This window comes from Vombatus ursinus, unplaced genomic scaffold (genome assembly GCF_900497805.2).
Source record: "Vombatus ursinus unplaced genomic scaffold, bare-nosed wombat genome assembly UNPS02014158.1, whole genome shotgun sequence".
Taxonomy (NCBI): Eukaryota; Metazoa; Chordata; class Mammalia; order Diprotodontia; family Vombatidae; genus Vombatus; species Vombatus ursinus.
The window spans coordinates 4,531,796-4,559,710 of record NW_020953936.1 but is presented as its reverse complement, the minus strand read 5'-3'; the positions used below and the strand labels follow the sequence as shown (position 1 = coordinate 4,559,710).

At 39.2% G+C, this 27,915-nt stretch overlaps 1 protein-coding gene across 1 annotated transcript in view; it reads right to left on the bottom strand.

Moving 5' to 3' along the window:
- Positions 1 to 27,915, bottom strand: part of LOC114040841 (stimulated by retinoic acid gene 6 protein-like) — a 161,601-nt gene that overhangs the window by 97,931 nt on the left and 35,755 nt on the right. The window contains exons 2-9 of the mRNA XM_027859044.1: positions 27,268 to 27,343; positions 22,383 to 22,483; positions 17,461 to 17,591; positions 15,729 to 15,849; positions 14,119 to 14,164; positions 10,772 to 10,900; positions 6,485 to 6,555; positions 3,789 to 3,900 (exon numbers count right to left, since the gene is read on the bottom strand). Coding sequence (XP_027714845.1) covers positions 3,789 to 3,900; positions 6,485 to 6,555; positions 10,772 to 10,900; positions 14,119 to 14,164; positions 15,729 to 15,849; positions 17,461 to 17,591; positions 22,383 to 22,483; positions 27,268 to 27,343 — 787 coding nt within the window. The remainder of the gene's footprint in view (positions 1 to 3,788; positions 3,901 to 6,484; positions 6,556 to 10,771; positions 10,901 to 14,118; positions 14,165 to 15,728; positions 15,850 to 17,460; positions 17,592 to 22,382; positions 22,484 to 27,267; positions 27,344 to 27,915) is intronic.

Below are 27,915 nucleotides of genomic sequence, written 5' to 3'. Positions count from 1 at the left end.
TCAGACTAGTGATCTGGCATGTGCCAGGACAAGAAAATGAATCGGGGAAGCATGTGAAACATGGCTAGGGCTGGTAGTCAGGACAGCATGGGCCCCAAAGGAGGAGTTCAAAGCTGAGTGGATTAAGACCCTAAGGGTATGGCCTCTAGAAATCCAATGGTCCAGAGTGAAATGTAATGGTAGATGAGAAGAAGAGGATCAGGATGTGAAGCATCATTGAGAATGGCTAGATATGGAGGGCCATGTGACTTTGCACTCACACACTCACCAGTAAAGACAAAGTAGGTCCCACGGGGGCTTTCCTGTCTACATAAGTATTGTACGAGATGACTTTTCACATTCATCCCAAATCTGCTATAGAATTTTAGAGTTGGGAGGGAACTAGGCAGCCATACCCTGCCAATCCATAATTTCCTCTTTTGCCTACCTGAAAAGTAGTCATCCAGCCTTTGCTTGAGGACTTCCAAAGAGAGGGAATATACCATACCCTGAAGCAACCTGTTCAACTTTTGGACTGTTCTAATTTTTAGAAAGCTTTAACTTAATCCTTTTCATTTTTTCCTTATTACTTAAGTAGTTATGAGCTTCATGGCCAAACAGAATAGGCCAAATTCCATTTCCACCTTATCAGCCTTTGGATTGTTGAAGGCAGCTATTATGTCTTCCCTGAATCTTCCCTTCGTCAGGTTAAGTATGTCCAGTTATTTTAATCAGTCCTAGGTGGTATAGTGGATAGAGTGCTGGCTTCAGAGTCAAAAAGACTTGATTTCAAATGTAGTCTCAGATACTTAATAGCTGGGTGACGTTGGATAAGTCATTTAACCTCTCTCTGCTTTGGCGTTCTCTTTTGTAAAATGGAGACAATAATAGCACCTATTTCCTAGTGTTATGAGAACAAAATGAGATATTTGTAAAGTGCTTTGCAAGTGTTAAAGCACTATATGAATGCTAGATATTATTATTGTTGTTGTTATTTGCGTTATTATTATTTTATTAGGCATGTACATGAAGCCTTGAATCATTTTGGTTGGCCTCCTCTGGATTTCTCCATCTTATTAATTGATCAATCAACAAAAATTTATTAAGCAGGCACAATCCTAGGCACTGGGGATATAAATACAATAAATGAAGCAATCCCAACTCATAAGGAACTTACATTCTGATAGAGGAAACAACAAATACATATATAAACATATACAGAATAAATGTAAAAGAAATAAATACTAAGTGATTGGGAAGGGGGGGCTGAAGTCATTGTCAGGAATGGTTTCATATAGAAGTGCTTGAACCACATGTAATAAGTGAGAGAAATGATTATTAATAACCAATGATTTGGGGAGATCCAGAGTTTCCCCTTTTTCTAAAGTCCTGATTTCAAAAGTTCAGTCTCTTGAAAGACATTGCTAATAATGAGATGGGACTAACTTTCTCTTCAGATCCCACCCAGGTGTGGCATCCCTTGTGTTCTGCTCAGGCTTAGGTGGGGCGTAAATTCTTTGGATGGATTACCCAAGGCTGGGAGGAATTTAAGTGGATGACATAATCAAAGTCCAGATCCAGCACCTCATTATAATATTCATTGTCTCATTAATTATTAACTAAGCAGAGTTGATAGCCATCCTTTTGAACATTCCTCTTCCAAAAGAACATATAAGTCATGAGCCCAGACATGATTGTCCTTGGTCTAAGAGAGACAGCCAAATGACCAACTTTTTATTAATAAATGTGCTCGCTTTATTACTAAAATGATTAAATACCTAGAAATTATGTCTCTCAAAGATTTTTAATTGCTACAGAAGGAAGACAGGGAGTTTAGGAAACAGAATAAAGGAGGGAATATGTTACAAGCCTGATGGAAAGCCTGTGCAAGGCCTCAAAGATGGGAGCTGTTGTGTGTGAGGAACAGAGAGAAGGCCAATTTGACTGGATTACTGAGTGCAGAAGGAGGAGTAATGTCCAATGAGATTGGAAGGATAGGGTGGGGCCTGGTTGTGAAGGACTTTAAAAGATAAGTACAGGAATTTTTATTTTATTTTAGATATCATAGAAAGCCACTAAAATTGATTGAGTAGGGGAATGACATGGTCAGATCTATACTTAAGAAAATTCCTTTGACAGCAATATGGAGGATGGATTAAAGTGGGGAGACTTGAGACAAGCAGACCAAATAGCAGACCCTAGCAATAATTTAGGTAAGAGTTGATGACGGCTTGAACTACAGTGGTCCTTATGTGAGTAGAGAAAAGGGGAGTCAGGTGAGAGATGTTGTGGAGAAAGAAGATTTGGCTGCTCTTTGGGTTGAAAGTGAGGAGTCAAAGATAAAGCCAAGGTTATGAACCTGAGAAGATGAGTGAATGGGTGAATAAATGAATGAATGAATGATGATGCCTTTGACCTGAAAAAAAAAAAAATACTATCAGATCTGGCAATGGTTGTACCTTTGACAGAAACAGGAAAGTTTGGAAGAGGAGAAAGATAATGAGTTCTGTTTTAGACATGTTGAATTTGAGATGTCTGTGGGTCATCTGATTTGAAATGTCCAATATGTAACTGGTGATACAAGATTGAAATTTAGGGGAAAAACTGGGTATACACACATATACACAGATATGTGTATGTGTATGTGTATGTATATATTAATATATGTATGCATGCATGTATATATATATGTGTGTGTGTGTGTGTGTGTGTGTGTGTGTGTGTATGCCATCTGCATGGAAATGATAATTAAACCCATAGGAAGTGATGAGGACACCAAGGGAGAGTATAGTGGTAAGAAGAGGGGGCCTAGGATAGAACACTGGGGATCACCCAAAACTAGGGGGCATAATTTGGATGATAAAACAGTAGAGGATACTGAGAATGAACACTTGCAGGAAGCTATGCCTCTTAATTCATCCCAAGTCTATGTGAGCTGCCATATTGAGTTTGCTGCTCATTAAAATATACAAATCTTTTTCAGTATGATCATGACAATAAAGTATTACTCTGATATATTGACGTTGCAGTGTTTTAAGCAAACTACAATATTATGTTTGAGATTAGTTAAAGTCTAAAACAACAACCCCTAATGGACCATGATACTTACAAAAACATTTTATATAAGAGTCTTGAACTGAATTGAATTGGATCATTTACGTGGTTAGATACTCAGAGATAACTCCATTCAGTTTTTATACCTTGAACTGAAATTCTTAAAACTTACATGGAAAATATGAAAGATTTGTGATCCCTAGCAGTGTGAAAACTCCCCTCAGTAATGGAAAATGTAAACCCTATGATTAGTAAGTTGTTTGAGGCATATAGAGGTTAAGTGGTTGACCATGAGCATAAAACTAGAAAATGGCAGAAGCAGAATAGGTAAATACCTTCCTGCCTCCAAACCCAGACCCTCTATCCACTGGGACTTGTAATAAGCATGCACTGGTTTGAATCCATTCCACAAAGCTAGATGAAATCTTTATTCTAGGCTAGTAGATGAGGTTCCTAGGGACTTGGGCTGGTGCTTTTTCCTCTCTGTCCTCTGAAAAAGCACAGAAACGGCAGATTAGTCCTATGTCTCCCCTCCCCCCCATTTGATTGTCCTCTGGGGTTAATCAAATTATGAAGAGGATTCTTTAAAAAAAATTATTATACAGTTAGTTTAACTAGTGAGTTCACCTTAGGACATTTAAAACAAAGGTGTTGAAAAAAATTCACTTTGTACAGTTTCTTAAGAGCATGTCTATTGCATAAAGTGATCTTATCTTCCCATATTTGTAACCTAGAAAAGGATCTGATTTACTTACAAGATATAAGCAGATGAAGGCTAATACAGTAGCACCAATCATACGACTTGGGAACTGAAAATAAGGATCCCACTCATAGATCCTCCGTTGGAACCAGGATTTCTCTTCTTCTCTGTAGATAAATAAACCCAAATAGATCTGAGGTGGATGAATAAATCATAAATTATTCAAAAAATGATGCCCTTCTTTCCCATTATGTGGATGTCAGAATCTCTTCCTTGTGTTATCTTTGTAGGGAAATTTCTGTGAAGTCATGTTATTTCTCTGTGCTTGTTACCTGCACGTAATAATTTCTGTTCTAGGCTACCTCAATGCTCCCATAGCGCGTAAGTATGTGGGAAGCTTATTTAGGAAATGCAAATGAAGGAGTTAGGTGATAGAGTGCTAGGCCTGGAGTCAGAAGGCTCATCTGCCTGAGTTCAAATCTGACCTCAGACACTTCCTGGCTGTGTGACCCTGGGCAAGTCACTTAACCTTGTTTGTCTCAGTTCCTCATCTTTAAAATGAGCTGAAGAAGGAAATGACAAGTCACTCCAGTATCTTTGTCAAGAAAATCCCAAATGGGGTCAGGAAGAGTCAGACATAACTGAAACAACTGAACAAAATGTCATTAACAACAAATTCAAGGAAGGATCCTTAGAATTCTGTGATGCTTGTGAAATTACACATGAGTTATATGCTTTGAAAAATTTAAGTTGCTATAAAATATAAGGTATCATATCTATACAAGTGCCACACCCTCATCCATTTTACTAAGATTCCATTTTTAGCATCTGCGTAGTGCTTTTGTTTGCCAGCCATCATGACAATACTAATTTAGAAATGTGAAATTTCAGAGGAAAATGTCAATCAGTAAAACATTTATTAAGTTCCTACTTTGTTCCAGACATTGTGCTAAGTGCTGGAGTGGGAGACAAAGAAAAGCAGAAGACAATCCCTACCATCCAGGAGCTCACAATCTAATGGGGAGACAAGCAAACAAATAGGTTAAAAAAAACTATAACCAGGAAAAATAGGAAATAATCAATAGAGGGAAGGCACCAGAATTAAAAGGGATTGGGAAAGGCTTCCTATAGAAGGTAGGATTTTAGCTGAGACTTGAAGAAAGCCAGGCAGGGGAGATGAGGAGGGAGAACATTCCAGGCATGGGGGATAGCCAGAGAAAATTCCTGGGGTTGGAAGATGGCGTGTCTTGTTCACGGAACAGCAAGGAGGTTGGTGTCCCTGAATAGAAAAGTACTTGATGGAATGTAAGGTACAGTAATTTTAACCCTAGCAGGGTTCATTTATTTCTTAAATATTTATTGAAGGCTTACTTTGGGCTGTTACTCTTACCCTGTGCTACATGTTTTGAGTTGTTACATGTTATCATGGTTTGATTACATCTTTATGCTCTTGTCCTCCTCAAAGTACTGCTTGGTATATAAAGTACATTAAAATGAATTTTTTCTTGTTGTTTGTCCTTCATTCTTGTCCATCCACTGCTGTTAGTGCTCTTTAATTATACACACATGCACACACACACACATACATACATACATATATTTACTTATCTGGGTACATCTTGTTTTCCCTAGTAGAATATAAATTCCTTGAAGGTAAGAACTGTTTTGACTTTTTTTGTCTGTATAATAGTTGTATCATTTAATAAAAGCTTGTTGAACTGAGTTTTTATTAAATGTCATAATTGATGTTCATTATATATCTGTGAGGAATGCTAACAGTTGGTTCCCACACAATTGATAAGAAAACAGGACAGGGGGAGATTAGGTTATTGATTACACAAATATGTAAACAAGATAAGGGAGTACATCGAGCGATGTCCCCAAAAGTATCTTGTTTGTCCAGGCTTTCCGGCCCTCCCCTCCTTTTATCTTACTTTCCTGCTGAACCAACAGTTCCTTGTTTGGCGCCTTTTTGCAACCTTGTTGCTGGGGAAAATTTTCCGTCCTTAGACTGTGAGCTCTGAAACCCAGCCAATGGGAAGAGGAGCTAGTGGGTGGGTGGGGGTTCCGCGTTAGGGTCTATATAAACTGGCTTTGAGCTGCACTCTCTCTCTCTCTCTCTCTCTGTCTCTCACACACACATATACACACACACACACACACACACACACACGTGCGCGCTGGCTGGAGCCATCTTGCGCGATGCCGGGTGTGTCCTTTCTCATGAGAAAGCAATAAAACTCCTTTTTGCCTTTCTTAAGAAAAAGTCTCTGATTTGATTATTTTGGGGAGGGGATCACAAACACCCCAAACATTTAATTATATACATATTGCAAAAATATATACATAGTTTAAATGATCACTTTTAAACGATACCACAAGAGACCAACCTGCAAATTGCCTAGAAAAAACATGGAGGTCTAGAGAAGGGTCTTTCTTTATGTGATTTCTCCCCTTCCCTGGAGGCACATAAAGTCATTTTTGTTGTTATTGTTCAGTCATTTTTCATTTGTATCCAACTTTGTAATAAAGTAAGCAAGAAAATTTCTGAGTCCTGCCATTTTAGCTCAAGGGAGGTGTCCATTGTCACTGAGAAGGAGAAAAGAGGCAGAGTGTCTATAAAGGATTGGTTGGGGAGAATGGGGTGACATAACAGTCGACCCCCTCCACAGAATCAGGGAGGAATGATGAGGAATATCAGAAGTCAGATGGCCTGCTTAGGTCAGGGATAAGTAACTGAGTCTTACTCACTGTTCTGGTGGTTTCCTCATGAGCTGTTTCACATGCTCTGCTTGATGAACTTCCAGGAAGGATCTTTCTTCCTATGAGAAAAGGAGAAGGGTTTTGACCTTTCCAATCTCCTTATGATTTATTCCCTTCTATGCACTCTATGATCCAGCTACATTGGCTCATCTGCCATTTCTTAGCTATGATATTCCATCTTTATCTCTGTGCTTTGGCATTGGCAGTCTCCCATGCTTAGAATGCTTTCCTTCTTCCCCTCCAGCCTATTAGTTTCTCTGACTTCCTTAAAGACTTAGCACAAAACCCACCATCTGCAGTGGGCCTTTCTTGATCCTCCTTACAGGGCCCCCTTAGAGCTAGTGCCTTTCCCTTTAGATTGTTGTTGCTGTTTAGTTGTGTCTGACTCTTTGTGACCCCATAGACCATAGCACACCAGTACTGTCCATGGGGCTCTTTTGGGACAGATACTGGAGTGGTTTGCCCTTTCTTTCTCCAGTAGATTAAGGCAAATAGAGGTTAAATGACTTGCCTCGGGTCACACAGGTGGTAAGGAGGATTTGTTTTATAAAGGAGAGAAGACCTTATCATGGCTTATACAGACCAATTCTTTGCTCTGGGTCACCGGCTAATTGAGGGAAGGTGATGAAAATGAACTCTATTTGTCTGGTTGAGGTAAGAAATTTGAATTCGGGTCTTCCTGACTCAGGAACACTTTCCCCAGCACACTTTCTACTGAGTCACCTACCTGCCTCCTAAGCAAACAAAGGTTAAGTGACTTGCCCAAGGCCACACAGCTAGTAAGTATCTAAAGCCACATTTGAACACAGGTCCTCCTAATTCCAAATCCAGAGCTTTATCTACTGAGCCATCTAGCTACTTCCCCCACTTTAGATTACCTTCCATCTATTCTGAAAATATAGATACCTGGGAAGTAGGCACTATTATTTCCCCCTTTTTATAGTTGAGTAAACTGAGGCAGACAGAGGTTGAGTGACTTGCCCACACAGCTGTTAAGTGTCTGAGGCCATATTTGAATTCAGTCTTCTTGACTTTAATCCTCACACTCTATTTACTATGCCACCTGGCTGCCTCTACAGAGACTATTTTCCTCCTGCTTATCTGTGCAGTTCATTGTTTTTATCACTTTTACGTCATATCCCTCAACTGCTGAGGGTGCTCCCTATTTCCAAAAATCACTGCAATGCCCAAATGAAGTAGTTTGTCCACCCTCCCCCCTTTTTTATAGCTCCTTAGTTCCCACAGGCAACAGATTTCTATATCCTATGCAGAAATAAGAAAGAAAAATGCTCTGGTCTTATGTCTGCTCTTCTACCCAAATTTCCTTAATATCCCACTTGGAACTGAAGAATTGAAACATTGCCAAAGTGTCAGCATTGTATCAGTGTGAATTATTGTCGCAGAGATGGAATCCTTTTCTGTATAAAAAAGGGAATGCTGAAGACCTACCTTCTCTCTATCTGCCGTCCCCCTCCCCTCCTCTGCGGGCCTCCAGTCCTTAGCTTCCAGGAGCTAAAACCCTCTGATTGTGAGGAAAGAGTAGGATGAACAATGAGGGAAAATTTATAAATACCGGTATTTCAAATGCCAGAAATTCCATTCTCTATAGCACCTGGTTATCCTGCTACAATAATTTACGTTGATTTAAATGCTGGTATAGATAGTGATAGGCATAGTTGCACAGTGGAGAGAGAGCCAGTCTTGCAGCCAGGAAGATTTAGGTTTGAGTAGCCCCGCTGATACATGCTGGCCATGTATCCCTGGGCAAGTCACCTAACCTCTAGGCAACTCTGATTGGAAAAGGTGGCAACTTGCAATGGAAAAGAGAATTGCCTCACTTAGGAATTCTCCCTATTATTGAAATCACAAATTTTGTCCCTATCCCTATTGATATGGTGCTTTGAGGTTTTTATGTTTTCCTCTCAGCAATTCTGTGAATTATCATTTCTATTTTATTAATGAAGAAACTAAAGATCTGAGCAGTTGTGTCCATGGGGTCCAAATGTATTAGGTTTTGGAGGTAGAATTCAAATTCAGGCCTTCAGACTCCAACCCCAGCTCACTTTTCATTACATTAAGTTGTCTCCTAAGTCTTATGTATTGAATGAGAATTCACTACCTTTCATAAGCCACAGGGGGCATATTTTCAGCTATTGCCTGAGACCAGAGCTGTAACTAACAATTTATGTACCTGGGGGAAGCATTTGGAAAGCGGGGGGGTGGGGGTGGGGAGGGGGGCAGCAGTGACAGATACCCTGGCCATCACAAGGCAGCTGCAGGTATCGGGGAGCAGGAAGCTCCCAGTGAGAGGAAAGGCAAGGAGCTTACCTAGATGAGACATGAAATGGGTCTTGTGGTAGCTTCTTATTTTAACAAAGTATTCCTGCTAACTAGGTGCTAAGTTCATTTATTTTTCCCATTGGTACCTTCTAAATTTGATACTCTTGTGAAAAACCCCTGTCACTCTGTCTTAGTTATGACTCCTTCTGAGTTACGCAAATGTTGTGGAGGTGTGGGAGCGTCTACTGGAGTGACCTGGAGGCCATATGTGGCTGTCGGGCTCCTCAGATTCTGAGATTTGTTATGTTAAGTTTGGATTCAGTCAAAGGGCTGCACTTGAGGACCTAGAGGGCCATATGTGGCCTCAAGGATGCAGGTTCCCCACCCCTGGCCTAGACATAAGAAGTCAGACACAACTGGAGGATTTGTTTTATAAAGGAGAGAAGACCTTATCATGGCTTATACAGACCGATTCTTTGCTCTGGGTCACCTGCTAATTGAGGGAAGGTGATGAAAATGAACTCTATTTGTCTGTTTGAGGTAAGAAAGATTAGAGGAAATCTAAGTGATGGGAAAAACATTTCCTGGAAAAGGAAATGGCAAACCACTCCAGGATCTTATTTTGTTTGTTTTGTAGTTTTATTCTTTTTCCATTTCCCCACACACTGATTCATTTTGAGATTTGTCAGTGCATTTCACGGCAAAATGAACAAGGGAATTATTAAGTAGTTGTGCATAAAGGAAATTGTTTGCATGTGTGATTTATGGCATTTTATATGATGCTGCACATAGAGGAGAGGGGGAGAGAGAGAGAGAGAGAGAGAGAGAGAAGAGACAGACAAGTGAAGACATATGGAGACAGAGACAAAGAGCGAGAGTCAAACAGAGATAGAGATAGAGAGACAGAGAAAGACAAAGAGACAGAGATACAGAGACAGCGAGACAGACAGAAGAGAGGAGAGAGAGAAGGAATAGAAACAGAGAGCAAGGAGAGGGTCGAGACAGAAAGATAGAGAAAAGGGAGAAAGACAGGAAAGAGAGAACGAACAGAGAGAGGAGAGAGACAAGAAAGAGACAGAGAAAAGAGGAGAGGAGAAAGAGAAGAGAGATGGAGAGAGAGACAAAGAGAGCAAGAAGATAAAGAAAGATAGAGAGAAAGACACAGAGAGAAGAGAAATAGAGAATGAGGAGAGAGAAACGAGAGAGACAGTGAGAGAAAGAAGAGAGGAGAGAAAGAGAGGGGGAGAGGGAGGATATGAAAGAGGCATTCTTTGAAAGAGAGGTGCTTTGGAGAGAGAGAGAAAGTAGAGAGTCTGAGAGAAGCAGAGAGGAGAGAGACAGAGAAACACATTCTTTGAGAGATACTTTGGGGAGAGAGACAAAGAGAGAGACACAGAGAGATGCTTTGGAAAGAGAATGTCTCTTTGGGTGATATCACTTGGTTCAAGGTGGCATCTTATCTTGCTGTCATCAAAAAAGCTCATTCACTCGTGTGTTTTTCTGATACACTCTAATCTTTGTAGCTTCTCCAATTTCTCTTTGCTCTTTTGCTTGGATAAATGAATTTTCTTGAAAAACAAGATTTTGATGGTCTTTTGAGTAACCAGCATTTGGTGGGAAGGTTCCATGCCAGTGAGTATAAGTTTAGGGTTACCCTCTCCCCTTAAAGTCTAATGACAGGAAAGTAGCTATTGTGTTCAACCTATTGTATCTCTACATCATCAATATTTAGGGAAGAAGACAGATATGATTCTAATCCAGTACTCCCCCCCCTTAGAGATACATGGCCCTTTCTCTGTTTATCTCAAGGCAGGAAGTATAATCTCCCTTGGAAAAGGCATGGGCAAGATTCCAAAGATATTTTTCCAACCACATTTTAGACAACCCATGTGGACATACATATCTTACATGGGCACACAGACATCTTAAATAGATAATCATAAAGCTGACTATTTTTTTAAAGATAGCATAGGTGTAGATATGGGTGCTACTCACATTTTGAACCTCCAAGCCTAGATGAATCTTCAGAGCTTTTACAAACATGTACACAAAACGGCCTAAGAGGAAAGCCAGACAGAGCAGGGAGGGCCAGTAGAAGATAACTGTTTCGTACTCCCCAATTAGCTGCAATAGAAACCAAAACAGGTAAATATAGGACTTCCAAGGTCTCACATGTAGGAAGGAAGGAAGGAAGGAAGGAAGGAAGGAAGGAAGGAAGGAAGGAAGGAAGGAGTATCTGCTCCAAATACAATGGAAGTTTGCCTTGGTTACCCTCACTTGGATATGACACTTCAAAGGGAGAAGGAGGCTTAGTGATTTTCCATCTAACCACCAACCCAGTCCCATTTTATGTGGAGGAAAATGAGCCTCAGAGAGGTGGAGAAACTTGTTCAGGCTCACACCTGCTAGTCTGTGGCAGAGTTGGTACTAGAATTGAGGTTTCTTGGTACTGATTGATAGCACAGTGGATGTTGTCAAGGCCTGTTGTCAAGGAAGACCTGAGTACAAATCTGCCTTCAGATACTGACTAGCTGTGGGATCCTGAAAGGTCACTTAAGCTCTGTCCATCTTAGTTTCCTCAGTTGTAAAATGGGCATGATAATAGCACCCAACTCCCAGGGATATTGTGAGGATCAAAGGAGATAATGTTTGTAAAGTTCTTAACACAGGGCCTAGCACATAGTAGGTGCTTAATAAATACTTGTTTTCTCCCTTCCCATTCTGCCACCATCTTTTTGCTTCTCTCTCATGTTGAGAAAAGGACTTGATCCAAGGAACAAATTGGATAGTTTATGTGAAGGTGTTTTGTAAACTGTAACTTGATATCCAGATGTGAGATATTATCAATAGTATTATTCCCTTGAGAGGTAGTTTAATGTAGTGGTTAGTGGGTGGGCCTTTAAGTCAGGAAGACACATTCTTTCCGAGTCTGCATCAGAGTTCCAATCCTGTCTCTGACACATACTAGTTAGCTCTGTGACTGTGGGCAAATCACTTAAGCTCTCAGGGACAAAGGCAATACCCTAATATTGTGTTACAGAGAAGTTGTTGATTTGCATCAGTGAAAGGAATGCTGCCTGAGACTCAAATTGGTTAAGTGACTTGTCCATAGTTTCAGAGCTAGTAAAAATATGAGGCAGGATGTGAACCCAGGTCTTCCCAGTTCCAAATGCAATGTTTTGACTACCATGACAGGCTACCTTATGTTCAACATCATAATTCCCCCTAAATTGTTAGTTGATAAGCACTAACTTGGAATTTTATCTAATTTATCTATTTCTAATTATCTATCTTTTCTATTTATCTGAGGTTATTTTGTTATTTAAAGGTTATTCCTGGAGATGAAAAAAAAATCTGGATAATTCAAAGGAATGAATTTCTAATGGTGAAATTTCAGCAACCACAACAGGTGATGGGAGAATATTTTGGTCCAGAGCCTTGCTCAGCACCCCAGCCTTTCTACTGTTTAGGTTGGCCCTGGCTCAATATCTCATTTTTCATTCAGTTTTGGTCACAAGGTCATTGTTTTCCATACTCCATTTCATTCTTATCAGATACTAAAACCTGACAGCTTCTTTGAAAGCTTCATAATTTATTAATTGTTCAGAAAAGGGTTTTGCCTTTTTCATTTTTATTCCAGGTTCTCTCTTTGCAGCAGTCTTGTTTTATTCTTCTGCTTAGATAACTTTGGGAAATGAAGACAATCTAATGCTCTGATTGTGATATTTCAAAGCAGGGTCAACACCAGGGTATCTGAATGATGGGTGAGCAACTACTTCAATCTCCTAGCATCTCTTTACATGAAAGTCTAAATGTGTGTGTGTGTGTGTGTCTGTCTATGTAATAGGGAAGGGAACAGGTATTTATATAGTGCCTACCGTATGCCATACCCTCTGCTAAATGCTTTACAAATATTCTCTCATTTGATCCTGACAACAACCCTAGGATGTTGGCACTCTTAGTATCTCCATTTTACAGTTGAGGAGATTGAGGCAAGCAGAAATGAACTAACTTGTCCAAGGTCAGACAGCTAATAAGTGTCCTAGGCTGGTTTTGAACTCAAATCTTCCCTATTCCAGGTTTAGCACTCTATCCACTGCGCCACCTGGCTGCTATAGGTGGCTACTGCAAATATCAATGTTAGGTCTATGGAATGGAAAAGGACACCAAGGTGTCCTTTGCTGCTGCCGCCATCGCTAGTGCTGCTGTTTGTCCTTTTTTCTCGAAGAGGACCGTGATATCAGGGAGGTGATGCCATGACTTGCAAGTGAATTGGATTTAAGTGAGGGAGGCTGTGCAAAGTCACCAGCCTCACTTTCTCCTCCAGAACCATCTGGGTCCGGTGGCAAGATATTGGTCAGGACGACTGGAGATGGCCTAGGATGCAGGGGAGGGATCTGTTTTGCCCAAGTAATACAGTGGAAAGAATATGGATATAAAGTCAAAGACCTAGGTTCAAATCTAGCCTCAGACACTTACTATCTTTGTCACTTTAGACAAGTCATTTAATTTTCTTTGGGCCTCAGTTCCATTGTTTGAAAATAAAGGGGTTGAACTAGGAGACCTCCGAGGGACCTTCCAGCTCTGGATCTGTCTCACATGCTGTGACTCTTGTGTCTTTTTCAGCAGCAAGTCCCTGATCTTCAAAGCTTCCTGCTTGGGAGCACTCCACTTGGGATAAGGGTGCTTGGGCTTGGGGTGTTCCTGTTGCTTGAGCTGGCTTTGTGCTTTTAGGTTTGCCAAGTGTTTTACACATGTTCATTGTCTCATTTCAGGCTCACACAGTCTTTTAAGAAAAGTATTAGAGCAAGAGTTCTTAAGCCTTTTTATGTCATGGACTCATTTGGCAGTCTGGTGAAATCTATGGACACCAGAATAATCTTTTAAAATGCATACAATAAAATATATTAAGGTAAGGTAGGAAATCAAACATATTGAAATAAAAATTATAAATACCACTAAGCTTATGGACAGGGTTAAAAGGAATGAATTTCCACTATTGTACCCTTGTACTAAAGGTATTATCTTCATTTTACAGATGAGGAAACTGAGACTAAATGGCTTACCCATAATCACATAGTCAGAAGCAAGCTTTGAACCTAGGTCTTTCTGACTCCAACCTTCTAATCATTGTTCAGCTCTGATTTAGCTTAGAGAAACATGCTTTGATCTTGGTCTAATCCAGGCTTTACTCTGAACATTTTCCTAGGAATGGGCAGATGCAGACAGGGAAAACAGTTGATTCCTCATTCTTTTACTCATTTAAAGACCATTTGTGCAAATTGCTTCTTAGAGGGCAAATGAATGTATTAAAATACTGTTCCTTCCCTGGGCTGACTTACCTGCCCATGTGGACACTGGACAATATGCAAGGTTGTGATGACAAACCTGAAAAAAAAACACCACCACCAATTTTGGTTGTTACTCCACTCCCCTCAATTGCTTAGCACACCTGTGTGGAAAGGATGATTCACAGCATCACAGAACTTTAGAACAGAAAGAGATTTTGAAGACCTCCTTGTCCAATCTCATTTTCTAGATTCTGAGGTCTAGAAAAAGGAAATGATGTATTTCTCTCAAGCAGGACAAGGAGCAATATTAAAATAACAAATTTTAAAAAATCAAATACCAGGACTACAAATGTATATATGCACCCTACTTCTTCCCCTTGCACCCCTACCCTATCCTGGAAAATGGAGAGGCAGCTAGGCAGGACAGTTAGGAAGTGGGTCTCAAAGCCAGGAAGACCTGGATTTAATCCCACTTCTGACAGGTGAGACACCTGTAGGACGCCGGCAAATCACTCAACCTTTCAATGCTCTGGGCAGCCCTCTGAGACTCTACTTTGACAACCTGAATTGAAGGAGGGAATTTCCTCCCCTAGAAGGTTTCTATATGAATGAAATTGTAGGTTCAGCTCCCATCCCGTACGGTGGAGTCTCTAATGAACTGTATTTTCAAACAGCGTCAGCCTTATAACTACTGCGGGTCAGGAACCAGGGCTGTTTCCTTCTGCTTTGAATTTCATTGCTCTGATTAGGAATTTTATTGTCATAGTGACATTCTATCTAATTTCAGAAACGTAGGTGAGAAAAGCCCCAGCCTCCAAAGAGATTACTTGGTGAGATGGGGGTGCCACTAGGGGACATATAACGTGGCACATCCAAAGACAAGAATAATACAAGGTAAGGGGTGATGAGGAGGGAGGGGTGATCCAGATAAAGTGCTCTAGAAATGTTTGAGGAGAGAGAGAGAACATTTTGTGCGGGGAGGGGAGGAGGGCAGGAAGCCTATACAGAAGAGGTAACACCTGAGTTAAGCTTTAAAACAGAGGTCCTAAACCTAGGGTCCATGAAGTTTTAAAAAATTATTTTGACAATTGTATTGCAATGTAATTGATTTTCTTTTTAATTCTATGTATTTTATGGACTTGAAAACTTTTTTTCTGAGAAAGGTCCATGGGGTCCATGACATGCGTAAAAGATTTAAAACTCCTACCTTAAATGGAGAGGATTTTGAATGGCAGGGATGAGGAGGGAGTCCATTCCAGGTAAAGGGCATGGCTTGTATGAATGTGCAAAAATGGGAGATGGCATATTGAAGTCAGGAAACAATAGTTCAATTTGGCTGTGATGTAGAATGCATGAAGGAGAGTGGGATAATGTTGGGACATAATAGCTTACAGGCTGATTGTAGAGGTTTTTAAATATTAGGTTCTGTATGTGTTCTACCTGAGAGGCAATAGGACCTAAAAAGTGAGTGAATGAGAGATGCAAAAAAAAAATGGGATATTGATGAAATATTCAAATAAGAGCTGAGGTGCATTCTCACCTTCTCAGATATCCTGATTTCTAAAGGAGATTACTCAATTATTAATAGATTAAAAAAATTATGACTAGTGTTGCTACAAGGACTTTTCAAAGGAGCCATGTGTAAACATCATGCTTCTTACCAAATTAGAGAGTACATAAATCCAAGAATGGAACTTATTAGTCGAAAGTCTGATGAAAGGCAGGCAAAAAATGGAAAATGTGAGAGTCCAACTTCGATGCCTCCTATCAGGAGTACAATAGCTGAGGAGAGAAAGGGTAAATGGTGTTAATGATTCAGTTACATTATTTTGTCACAGTGAAGACCATCATTTCTAAATGGAGTAGGCTACTGCTTCATAGCAGTGACCTGAATGAACCCAGGCACCAGTTTGCATTGCTAGACTTATGAATGAATGTAGTTCCATGTAGACTAGCCTCTCTCTCTTCCTTTCCAGCAGAAGTCAATGAACATTTTGGTGCTATAAGCAGCCCCACAACCTTCCCTTGTACAATAGACCTTGTCAAAGCTTGAGATGTTGTAAAGCAACACATGATAGCAGTAATAGGGCAGTAAGGTGGTGCAGTGCATAGAGTGCTAGGCCTGGGGTCAGGAACACTTATCTTCCTGAGTTCAAATCCGGCCTCAGACACTTACTAGCTGTGTGACCCTGGGCATGTCACTTAATCCTGTTTGCCTCAGTTTCCTCATCTGTCCAATGAGCTGGAGAAGGAAATGGAAACTTGGCAAAACTTTTGCCAAGAAAAACCCAAATGGGGTCATGAAGAGTTGGACACGACTCATAGAGTAACAATTACAATAAATATCAATGATAGCAAGCATTTATATAGCCCCTACTATGTCAGGCACTGTCCTAAACACTTTTTACAAATACTCTCTCACATGATCTTTACAAAACCCCTGGGAGGTAGATGCTATTATTATGCTCATTTTACAGTTGAGATAACTGAGCCTAAGAGAGGTTAAGTAACCCAGGGCCACACTACTAGTAAGTGTATGAGGCAGGATATGAACTCAGGTCTTCCTGACTCCAAGTTGAGTATTCTTACCCTCTGCCCCACACTCGGCTGCCTCTCTTTAAAAGAGGAGGCTTGTTAAACCAAATAAGAAATTTTATATAAAAGAACTTTGAGAATTTTAAAGTTTATATAAATATGAGTTGTTGTTATTATTGTTATTCTCTCATTGGTAGAATGTCAGACCATGTAACAAAGCAAAGTAGAAAACAAATCCAAGCAGTTCATGGATGGATATGTAGAGGCAGGCTGGCCAAGAGGGAGGCCGATCAGCTTTACTGAGCTATAAGTAATCAGGACAAGTGCCTGTAAGTTGTTGATACTTTTTGACAATTTTTAAACCACCATCCATTTTTGAACCCACAGACTCCCTAAAAACCTCCAAGTTCTTTCCCATAGTTTGCATGGCAATGGAGGCAGGAGTGGAAATATGTATGTCAAGTATATATACAACCATCCCAGCTCTCTAATATGGGTCATTTGTAAGTTGGTAAAATCAAGGCAAATCAATACTGATAGATAACATACAATCACTTATGGGAAGGAATTCAGCAACTCAGTGCCTTATTTCATTTACTGTTGTAAGGGAGCCATAGTCATCCTAGGCAAAACAACATGAAGTCCAAGAAAGCTTGCTATCATGGTTTCACAGCCTCAGGAAGAGCTCCTGAAGGGACTTCATTTTCACTTTTCACACCAGCTAAGCCTTTCCCAACAAATGAGGACAGATTCCATTTCTGAAGGTCTCTAGAGAAGAGTAGCAACATTTTGCTGAATGGAGAAGAAATCAACATGAGTTAAAAAAAAAATAACAACAGCAACAAAAAACTTCACTACCTTGTGCCCACTGTGGTACTTGCAGGGGCTGGTAGCCTTCAGAAAATAAGAACATGACTTTATTTGCTGCAGCTCCGAATGCAACTCCATATGACCATCGATTATTGAATGTTCCAATGAAATCCAGGGGCCTGCAAATAAGATAAATTGCTGTGTGAGCCAGGTCTTTTGATGTTTAGCATCCAGCAGCAATTCCACCCCCTCTCCCCCAAGGACAAAACTGCCTGAGGACTTCCACAAGAAACTCAAATCCTATTGCTTTAATTGTTGTCTTATTGCCTTCTAATGATCCTGGATTAGAAAGAGCTAAAACGGAGTGAAGAGGTAGGAAAACTGTTTTTAGATGACCATTTTTGCTAGAAACTACCCTTGAAGTTTGAAGCTTTCCCCAGTAGGCCAAAATTTTGGATTTAAGGGGCAGCTAGGTGGCACAGTGGATAGAGCTCTGGTCTTGGAGTCAGGAAGACCTGAGTTCAAATCCATTCTCAGACATTTGACACTTACTAGCTGTGTGACCCCGGAGAACTCACTTAATCCCAATTGCCTCACCAAAAAAAAAAAAAAGCAAAATTTTGGATTTAGAAGTTCCAAGATGCTGAAACACATTGAGAATATGTTTAATAGAGACAAGTGAATTTTAACTCTGCTAGCAATTTTTATTTGTAAACATTCAATATTGACCAGACTCCCTGATCAAGCTCTCTGACACTAAAAATGATAAAATTAGCAGAAGTGATCCCTTGACTCAGTTGATGGAGAGTAACAAAGTACCATTAGAATATCTATGAAGCTCTAGACCTGTAGGCTTAAAGGGGTTAGATTAGGGTGGTAACAAAAACATAGTTGCTTGCCTCTTGTTCCATCTGGATGCAGAGTAAAGTGCACCCTGTAGACTTGGGGCAGCTAGGTGGTGCCATAATGCACAGAGTGCTGGGCCTGGAGTCAGGAGGACCTGAGTTCAAATGTGACCTCAGACATTTACTAGCTGTGTGACTCCTGCCAAGTCACTTAATCCTATTTGCCTCAGTTTCCTTATCTGTAAAATGAGCTGGAAAAGGAAATGGCAAACTGCTCCAGTGTCTTTGCCAAGAAAACCCCAAATAGGGGACTTTCGCTTCTGGGAGCCAAGATGGCAAAGTGAAAAGGTAGTCGCTCTCACCCTGCCCTATCAACCTCTGAAAATCCAGAAAATGTCACCCCAGAAAAAACCCTGGAACAGCTGAACCAGAAGAAAGACGGGGTGCAGCAGTGCAGTAGTCCAGGTAGCTAGAGGGATTAACAGGAAAGGCCCCTGTTACCCTGGGGGAAGGGGAGCAGTACGAAACAGGAGTCGCCCAGCTAGCTCGTGGAAAGACCCACTTTAGCACACCAGGAGATTCTGGTGCCTCAGCATTCTACAGCAAACATGTCTCCCAGTGCCTCGGCAAAAATAAGGGAAGCAGCACTACGAAGGGCCCAAGGCAGATAAGCACCTGGCAGCATTTGTCTGAAAGGAGCTGAAGAAAGCAACCTAGAGGTGCCAAAAAGTTCCAGCCTTGTTGATTCCAGCTGAACACCAGGTAAGCTGTCAGAACCCTACAGCCTCCAACTGCCAACCAAGAGGAGATCCCGAAGCCCGGGTGGTTGAGCAGGCAAACGCCAACAGGTGTACCTGCGAGTGCCTCAGTGAGGGTGGGGTAACTGGTGGAAACCAGCTCAGAAAACCACCACATGCCTCGGCATTCTACAACAAAGAAGTCTCCCAGTGTCTCAACAGAAGTTAGGGAGGCGGCACTGCAAGGGGCCCCAGGCAGATAAACACCTGGCAGCACTTATCTAAAAGGAGCTAAACAAAGCTAAAGGAAAGGAAAGCAGGCAACCTAGATTTACCTGAAAGGCCCAGCCTTGCTGATTCCAGCCCAACACCAGATAAGCTGCCAGAACCCTACAGCCTCCAATTGCCAACATAAGAGGCCCCAGTGCACAAAGCCAGTGACCAAGACCTAGGCTCCCAACACAAGAAGCTTGGGTCAGTGCCCTCTGCTCCCCAGCAGGAGAGCTTAATCTCTTTAAAGGCCAGGGAATAAAGAAACTCCATGAGTAAAAAGAAACGTACGATAGATTCATATTATGAGAAGAGTAAAGATCAAGACAGAAATTGTGAAGAGGACAACACTGTCATCAAACCCACATCTGCAACATCAAAAGGGAATATGAACTGATCTGAAGCCCAAAAAGCCTTCTTATAAGAACTCAAGAAGGATTTTAAAAGTCAAATGAGAGAGGTAGAGGAGTCCTTTAAAAGTACAATTGGCCAATTGGAAAAAAAGTACACTGAAGAAAACAAGTCCCTAAAACACACAATTGGCCAGTTGGAAAAAAAGTACAATGAAGAAAATAAATCCCTTAAAAATACAATTGACCAATTGGAGAAGAAAGTACAAAATCTAACAGAAAAAAGCAATATGTTAAAAATTAGAATTGAACAAATGGAAACTAATGACTCTAAGAGAGAGCAAGAATCAGTCAAACAGAAACAAAAAAATGAAAAAAATAGATGAAAATGTAAAATACCTCATGGGTAAAACAGCTGACCTGGAAAATCGATCTAGGAGAGACAATTTAAAAATTATAGGCCTACCTGAAAGTCATGATGAAAAGAAGAGCCTGGATAATATCCTGCAGGAAATCATAAAGGAAAACTACCCTGAAGTCCTAGAACCTGAAGGTAAAATAACTATAGAAAGAATCCACCACTCCCCACCTGAAAGAGATCCCAAATTGAAAATACCAAGGAATATAATAGCTAAATTCCAAAATTACCAGATTAAAGAGAAATTACTGCAAGCAGCCAGAAAGAAACAATTTAAATATCATAGAACCACAGTCAGGATTACACAGGACCTTGCAGCCTCTACATTAAAAGACTGTAGGGATGGAACATGATATTCAGTAAGGCAAAGGAGCTTGGAATACAGCCAAGGATTAACTACCCAGCGAAAATGAGCGTGATTTTTTAGGGAAGGAGACGGATATTCAATGAAATAGGGGACTTCCAAACGTTCCTGATAAAAAGACCAGAGCTCAACAAAAAATTTGATCTTCAAGTACAAGATTCAAGAGAGACATAAAAAGGTAAATGGGACAGAAAGATACAATATGTTGTTAACAAGGGCAAAATGTTTACATTTCTATAAGGGAAGATGACACAGCTCTTGAGAACTGTATTGTTATTATACCATGTTAAAGGAGTACACGTAAAGGGGGTGGATGTAAGTTGACTTTGATGTAATGATAAAAAAAATCTAATCAAGCGGGTTAAATAGATCCAAGTAAGTGGATTAGTCTGAGCTTAGAAAATGTACTGAGAAAGGAGGAGGCAGACAAGGGAAAAGAGGCAGATTACAGGAAAAGACACAAAAACCTATTAGAGCAGAGGTAAAGAAGGGAGGGAGATGAGCATTGTTTGAACCTTACTGTCATCAGATTTGGCTCAAGAAGAAAATAAAATAATCAGTTAGGTATAGAAATCTAACTTACACTATAGGCAGCAGGAGGGAAAAGGGGAAAGAAAAGGGAGGGAGGATACAAGGGAGGGAAGAAGCAGTAAGGGTAAAGGGGAAGAAAAGGGAAAGGGATAATAGAAGGGAGGTGGGACTGAAGGAGGCGGTGGTCAAAAGCAAAACACTAGTGGGGGGGAAGGAGAAAGGAGAACGAAAAGCATAAACAGGGAGGAAAAAAAGGATGGAGAAAAAGACACAGATAGTAATCATAACTGTAAATGCAAATGGGATGAACTCTCCTATAAATTGGAAGTGTATAGCAGAGTGGATTAAAAACCATAATCCTACAATATGTTGTTTACAGGAAACACATTTGAAAAAGAGTGACACATACAGGGTAAAGGTAAAAGGCTGGAGCAAAATATATTATGCTTCAGCTGAAGTAAAAAAAGCAGGGGTAGCAATCCTGATCTCAGACAAAGCAAAAGCAAAAATAGATCTTATCAAAAGAGATAAGGAAGGAAACTACATCCTGCTAAAAGGCACCATAGACAGTGAAGTAATATCATTACTAAACATATATGCACCAAATGGTATAGCATCCAGATTCTTAGAGGAGAAGTTCAGGGAGTTACAGGAAGAAATAGACAAGAAAACCCCAAATAGGGTCATGAAGAGTCAGACACCACTAATGGACTAAGCAAGTAGACTTGGAAGTGAATGTGAGTTCATTAAAGGGAGGAATTTCATGCCATTTGCTCTAATAGGTAAGAGGAGAGCAGCCATCACATGAAAGCCAAGGGGACATTTCTGTTATGCTGAAAGAGAGACATTGGATGATTACTTGGAATCACTCCTTGTTATGATTATTTTTTGAGGGGGAAGGGGGGGATATTTTGGCCACACACAATAGTCAAATGGATCTCTGATCTCATCTATGTGGATGTTCCTGCCAATGTTTTAGATCCTAATCCATCCGTTCTGCACCACTTTTGCCCATATCCTTCCCTAAATGTTCCATAGATGATCCACCCAATATACTAGGGAACTTCCTTGATTTCCTTTGACATCTGGATGGTACTATTGGATAACAGGTTGTCTGTTAATAATCTCTGGCTCCTTCTATATGATTTATTCGAATCAATAGCACTCAGAAGGCATCGTGGATGAGAAGGGTAGCTGCCCAAGAGACAGACAATTATTCTTGTTATTTTAATTCATTGCAATTCCAGTTGTACACACCAAGGTATGTTGTTTTTCTTTTCCTTCCTCTATTTTTAGTCGCAGTGACAGATATTAGACTAACTTATGGAACATACAACCTCCCATATTGAGTTCTTTCATCTATGGCTTCTTGGTAAATGTTATCACTTAAGAATTAACATACTGTGAGGGGAAAACTTAGTTTGAAATCTAAGGTGGAACCTTTGTCCAACTTACATAACAATCCCAAAACGATTACCAAGGAGATATGACTTGTCATCTATCTGCTTGTGATGAACTCTTCTTTGGAGGAAGGACAGAACCATAATTATGAAAAACTGAAAGAACAAAAAAAGACAGCACTGGTAACGCTTACTGTTAAAGTAGAGAAAATCATATCCTGTCCCATTCTGAGAGCAATGCATTGTACATAAAATTCCTTAATTAGTCTGTTGCCTAACTGGGAAGAAATGAAAGTTTATCCTGAGTAGGTGGAAAGTACTAGAAATAGCTACTACTCCTACCATTTACCATCCTCTTTCCTATTCCCAGAAAGTAGCCCCTCTTCCCGTCCTTCCCCTTTTTCTTCCCCTTTCCCTTATCTGCTTCTTCTTCTTCTCCTCATCTTCCTCCTCTTTCTTCTTCTCTCCCTAACCTCCCTCCAATTACAGCAGGCTGTAACCCATCTGGAAAAAAACAAAATTGACCAATCATTATTTTCTCCTTTGACTCCTCTGGCCACTCGGTTCATAGTTTGTGATCCTGGGGCAAAGAAAGCCAAAAAAAAAGTTGACATTAACAATTTTTAACTCCTTCCCAACAAATGCTAATTACATAAAAGACTATCACAAATAGCAAATAGCAAGCAAACCTATTGATCCTTGCAAATAGCAGATATTAGAGAAGCTGTACAGATAAGAATACACCAGAAAATACACAGAGGGAATGAGCTCTTTGGATGAGAAGGAGATGAGATCTCAGCTCAACTGAGAGAGCACCTGATCTCAGCCAAGGGGACAATCCTCAAAGTTTAAGGAGGCTAGCTAGAAATTAGAGACATGTTGAGCTGTCTTCCCCTACAAGCTTGCCATTTCTTACATCTGTCTGTCTCTCTATCTCTCTTTGTGTCTCTGTCTTTCTGTCTCTGTGTCTGTCTTTCTGTATCTGGGGTCATTCCCCAAGAGTCTGGAACCATATGAGTCTCATTTGAAACAAAATAATGTTGCTCCCCTTTCTGCACCAACTGCAGCCTTTATGCATAATGTATTTATTAGTACTCTCTCTCCATCAATTCAGAATCATACATATGCAGCACACAAAATACCTCAAGCTTGGCTTGAAACTTCGGTTATGGTAGCAACAGATGGAGCTAGAAGAGTAAGGTCCAGTTAAATTTTTTTTTCACTAAAAAGATATATCTGAAAAGCTTGATCTGTATTTTAGGGCCTGGAGAAGGGTTTGATTGAAAGGAATTCTTTGCAAAATTTGTATTTAAAAAGAAAAGTTTAGTTGATATTTTTTATTTTAAATTGCTTTTTCTTTTTCTTTTCAATTTCAAATTCTTTCTCCCTTCACCCCCTCTCCTACCCTGTCAAAGAAGACAATAAGTATGATACTCATTATACATGTAAAGTCACGCAAAACAGATTTCTATATTAGCCATGTTACAAAAAAAAAAACCAAGCAAAAGAAAGGGGAAAAATATGCTTTAATTTGCACTTAGAGTTCATCAGTTCTCGTCTGAAGATGAATAGCATTTTTCATCATAAGTCTTTTGAAATTGTCATGGGTCATTGCTAAGTTTTTTGCAATTGATTATAATATTACTGTTATTTTGTATATTGTTCTCATTCTGCTCACTTCACTTTGCATCGTGTCATGTAAGTCTTTCCAGGTTTGCCTGAAACTATCCCCTTCATAATTTCTTACAACACAATAGTATTACATCACAATCATGTGCCACAACTTCTTCAGCCATTACCTAATTGACAGGCGTCCCTTCAATTTCCAAATTTTCAATTTCAATTTCCACAAAAAGAGCTGCTATAAATATTTCTGTACATATGGGTCTTTTCCCTCTTTTTTTGATCTCTCTGGGGTATAGACCTAGTAGCAGTATTGCTAGGTCAAAGAGTATGCAGCTCTATAGCCCTTTGGGTTATACCTCAGAGTTATTTTAATTTGTATTTCTCTAATAATTAGTGATTTAGGGCATTTTTTCTTATGACTGTTGATATCTTTGATTTCTTCTTCTGAGAGCTGCCTATTCATATTCTTTGACCATTTATCAATTGGGGAATTGCTATTATTTGTATAAATTTGGCCCCGTTTCCTATATATTTCAGAAATAAGACCTTTATCCGCGAAACTTTCTGTAAACTTCCCCCCCTGCTTTTTGCTTTTCCTTTTAATTTTGGCTGCATTAGTTTTGTTTGTGCAAAACCTTTTTAATTTAATGTAATCAAAATTATTCGTTTTGCCTCCCATGATCCTCTCTATCCCTTGTTTAGTCATTAACTCTTTCCCTGTTCATAGATCTGACAGGTAATATTTTTCATACTCCTCTAGTTTATTTATGATATTACACCTTTTTCTCTAAATCATGTACCCATTTTGAGCTTTTCTTAGTATACAGTGTAAGATATTTGTCTATGCTTTCTGCCAGACTGCTTTCCAGTTTTCCCATCTGTTTTTGTCAAATAATGAGTTCTTGCCCCAAAGATGGAATCTTTGGATATATCAAACATTTGGTTACTGTGCTCATTTGTTTCTGTATATTGAGCTCTTAATTCATTCCATTGATCAATTTCTTATTCAGTACCAAATTATTCTGATGATTACTGCTTTATAATATAAAGCACTCTATTTCTTATTCAGTACCAAATTATTCTGATGATTACTGCTTTGTAATATAGTTTGAGAACTGGTACTGCCAGGCCTCTTTCCTTCATATTTTTTCGTTAATTTCCTTTATATTCTTTACTTTTTGTTCCTCCAGATGAATTAGTTAGTATTAAAAAAGTTTAATGAAGTTGTACTTTCTTTAGTCTGTTGAAGAAACATAATATCCTTTATGATTGAATATCAAATAGGAAGGATATAATAACGTGAGAAGAGATTAAAAGTATGCAAGAAAGAAAGTATGAATGTTGGAGCAAGGTCCTTGAGGAGATAGAATCAAGTGCCCCTAATCAAAAATTAGTCTAATGGCCTAAATATTTTTCCCCTTTGAGACAGAATGGAAGGAAAGAAACAAGCGTTTATTAAGTTTTTGCTATGTATGTGCCAGCCACTTTACAAGTATCATTTCATTTCATCCTCACAACAATCCTGGGAAGCAGGTAGTATTATTGTCCCCATTTTATATATGAGGAAACTGAGTCAGGCAGTGACTTGCCTAAAATCAAATAGCTAGTAAGTGTCTAAGCCTAGAATTGAACTCAGGTCTTCCTGACTCCAGGTGCAGCATTCTATCCACTGTACTGTCTAGCTTCCTCAGAATGTTTGATGGTACTGAGAAGTTTTAAGAAGTGGAGGAGAGATGCTGAAGGAGATGTGGCTATGTGATGACTTCATCATTTATGGCAGCATTTTCTAATAGTCCCCATCTATACCTGTTGAAACAATGGCAAAAATTATTAGTTTTGTTTTTTTTTAGTACAGCTGCTGAAAAAATATATCTGCTTTTAGAAATTAAAACAGAATTCAAATGAAAGTCAATGAAGTAAGAATAATATGACCAATTCAACCCAACTGTTAGAGAATGCAGTACAGTGATTATTTAATAAAGTATGCACAAATGAAAACAGCTTTTATTTGGTACATGCTGAATCTTACTATGGCCAAGAACCATCTGCTTCTATTACTGTGGAGTTCATGACACAGGTGAACTGTATCCTCACTCTTTGTTTGTTGCATTTGAACATGAAGCATATAAACTTAAAGTTAAATATTGTGTGTGTGTGTGTGTGTGTGTGTGTGTGTGTGTGTGTGTTAATTGTATTATAATATATGAACTTCTGGGCAAGATGACTTCCTGAACAGGAGGCAGTGTGCCTAGCTCACACATAACCACCTCCAACAACACACCAAAGTTCACACCAGAATGAATAATGATAAGGGACTTCAATGAGCAGTTACAATAAGTGACTTCTTCCACCCCAGAACTGCAGGACGAGTCAGCTCGAAAACTGAGGGTAACAGAAAAGGGAGCAACAAGGCAAGCTAGTACCAGTGCAGGTGAGCATCCGAGCATGACCAGAGGTTGGCCTAGGGGGTAGCATTGAGATGTGGTTGATCATTGCATTGATTAGAGTTCCTAAGTCTTTCAAAGTTGGTTTTCTTGACAATGTTGCTAGGTCCGAGATACTTCTAAATATGAAGGAATAATGGACCCATTTGCCATGGACATGTGTTTTTAAATTCTCTGGAATAAGAACTGTTTATACACTTGTGTAGCGATAGTACTTTGAAACAAATGTTTGAATCTGAAAATCTTATTTCATTTTAGTTATAAGCAAATGAAGAATTCTAATTTATCAAACAAAGTAATACCAGTTTCACTACCATTTGTGACATCTTATTTATATACTAATGTAGTTGTTACAAAGATAAAAATATTAATTAGGTATTGAAAAGTAATTTTGAAGAACAATATATTCAATGACTTAGAAACTTTGCCCCCCAAAACCAAACTCAGGTATCACATTAATATTATTAGTATTATGGATATTTTTGTGTTATAAAAAAGACCATCAAAAGGTTTCATTAATGAATATATTAGTATGTTATATTGTTTTGTTTTATTAAGCTTTGTTTAAGATTCATTTACATGTTGCTATTAACATTTTTAAACAGTTCTAAATTTTTCTTATTAAAATAAGATTTTTCTTATTTAAAAATAAAATACAAACTAAGGAAATTATTTGCATAAATAATTTTATAAAAGGGGGATCTCATTACATAAAGAGTGGGAAGCACTGTGCTATGGGGTTTGAGGGCATGGTTGGGAGACTGAAAAAATAAAAGATTAGAAACAATCAGTGTGAACAATTTCAGACATATTTATGATTCTGCTTTTGATAATTGCAGAAATTTACTCTTATTTCCTGAGTTAACTTACTGATGGAATGAGTGAATAGTGCAGGAAGAGTTCCATATCAATGGAGGTCACACAAGTGCTGTTTGTTTGTGCAGTCCTGAAAAAGACAAACAAAATCCATATATTCATTAACTTTTGTAATTGTCTTATGCTTAGCTTACTGTTAGATTCCTCTTACTTTTAGTGAGTTCTTTTGTCATTCTCAAATTCTTATCCTATCTACTTATGACAAAATGTACTTCTCAAACAGAGGGCACCCTGACTGAGTTCCTTTGCCCCTTGTTTAGATAACTTTGTTCTTCCATAGCCTGAAAGATAGTGTAGATTATAAAATATCAAACAGATAAATTTGGTTACATGAACCTGAAAAGCTTGTTCATGGACCAAATCAACAAAGCAAAAATAAAAAGGTAAATTGTTGATTAAAGGAAAATAGTTGTATCAAATTTCTCTGATAATATGAGATAAAACATATACAATAAAAATTAATAGAGATATTTAAGATCAAGAGTGATTTTTATATTCTTCATCTTCCGTACCACTTATTATGTGAGATTGGAAATTCTCTTTCCTTATTCCTTTACCTCTTCATGTATTCCTTTTTCACCTCCTATTCTTTCTTTATTTAACAGCAGCCAAACTACCTCCAGGCTCTCTGTTGATCTTATT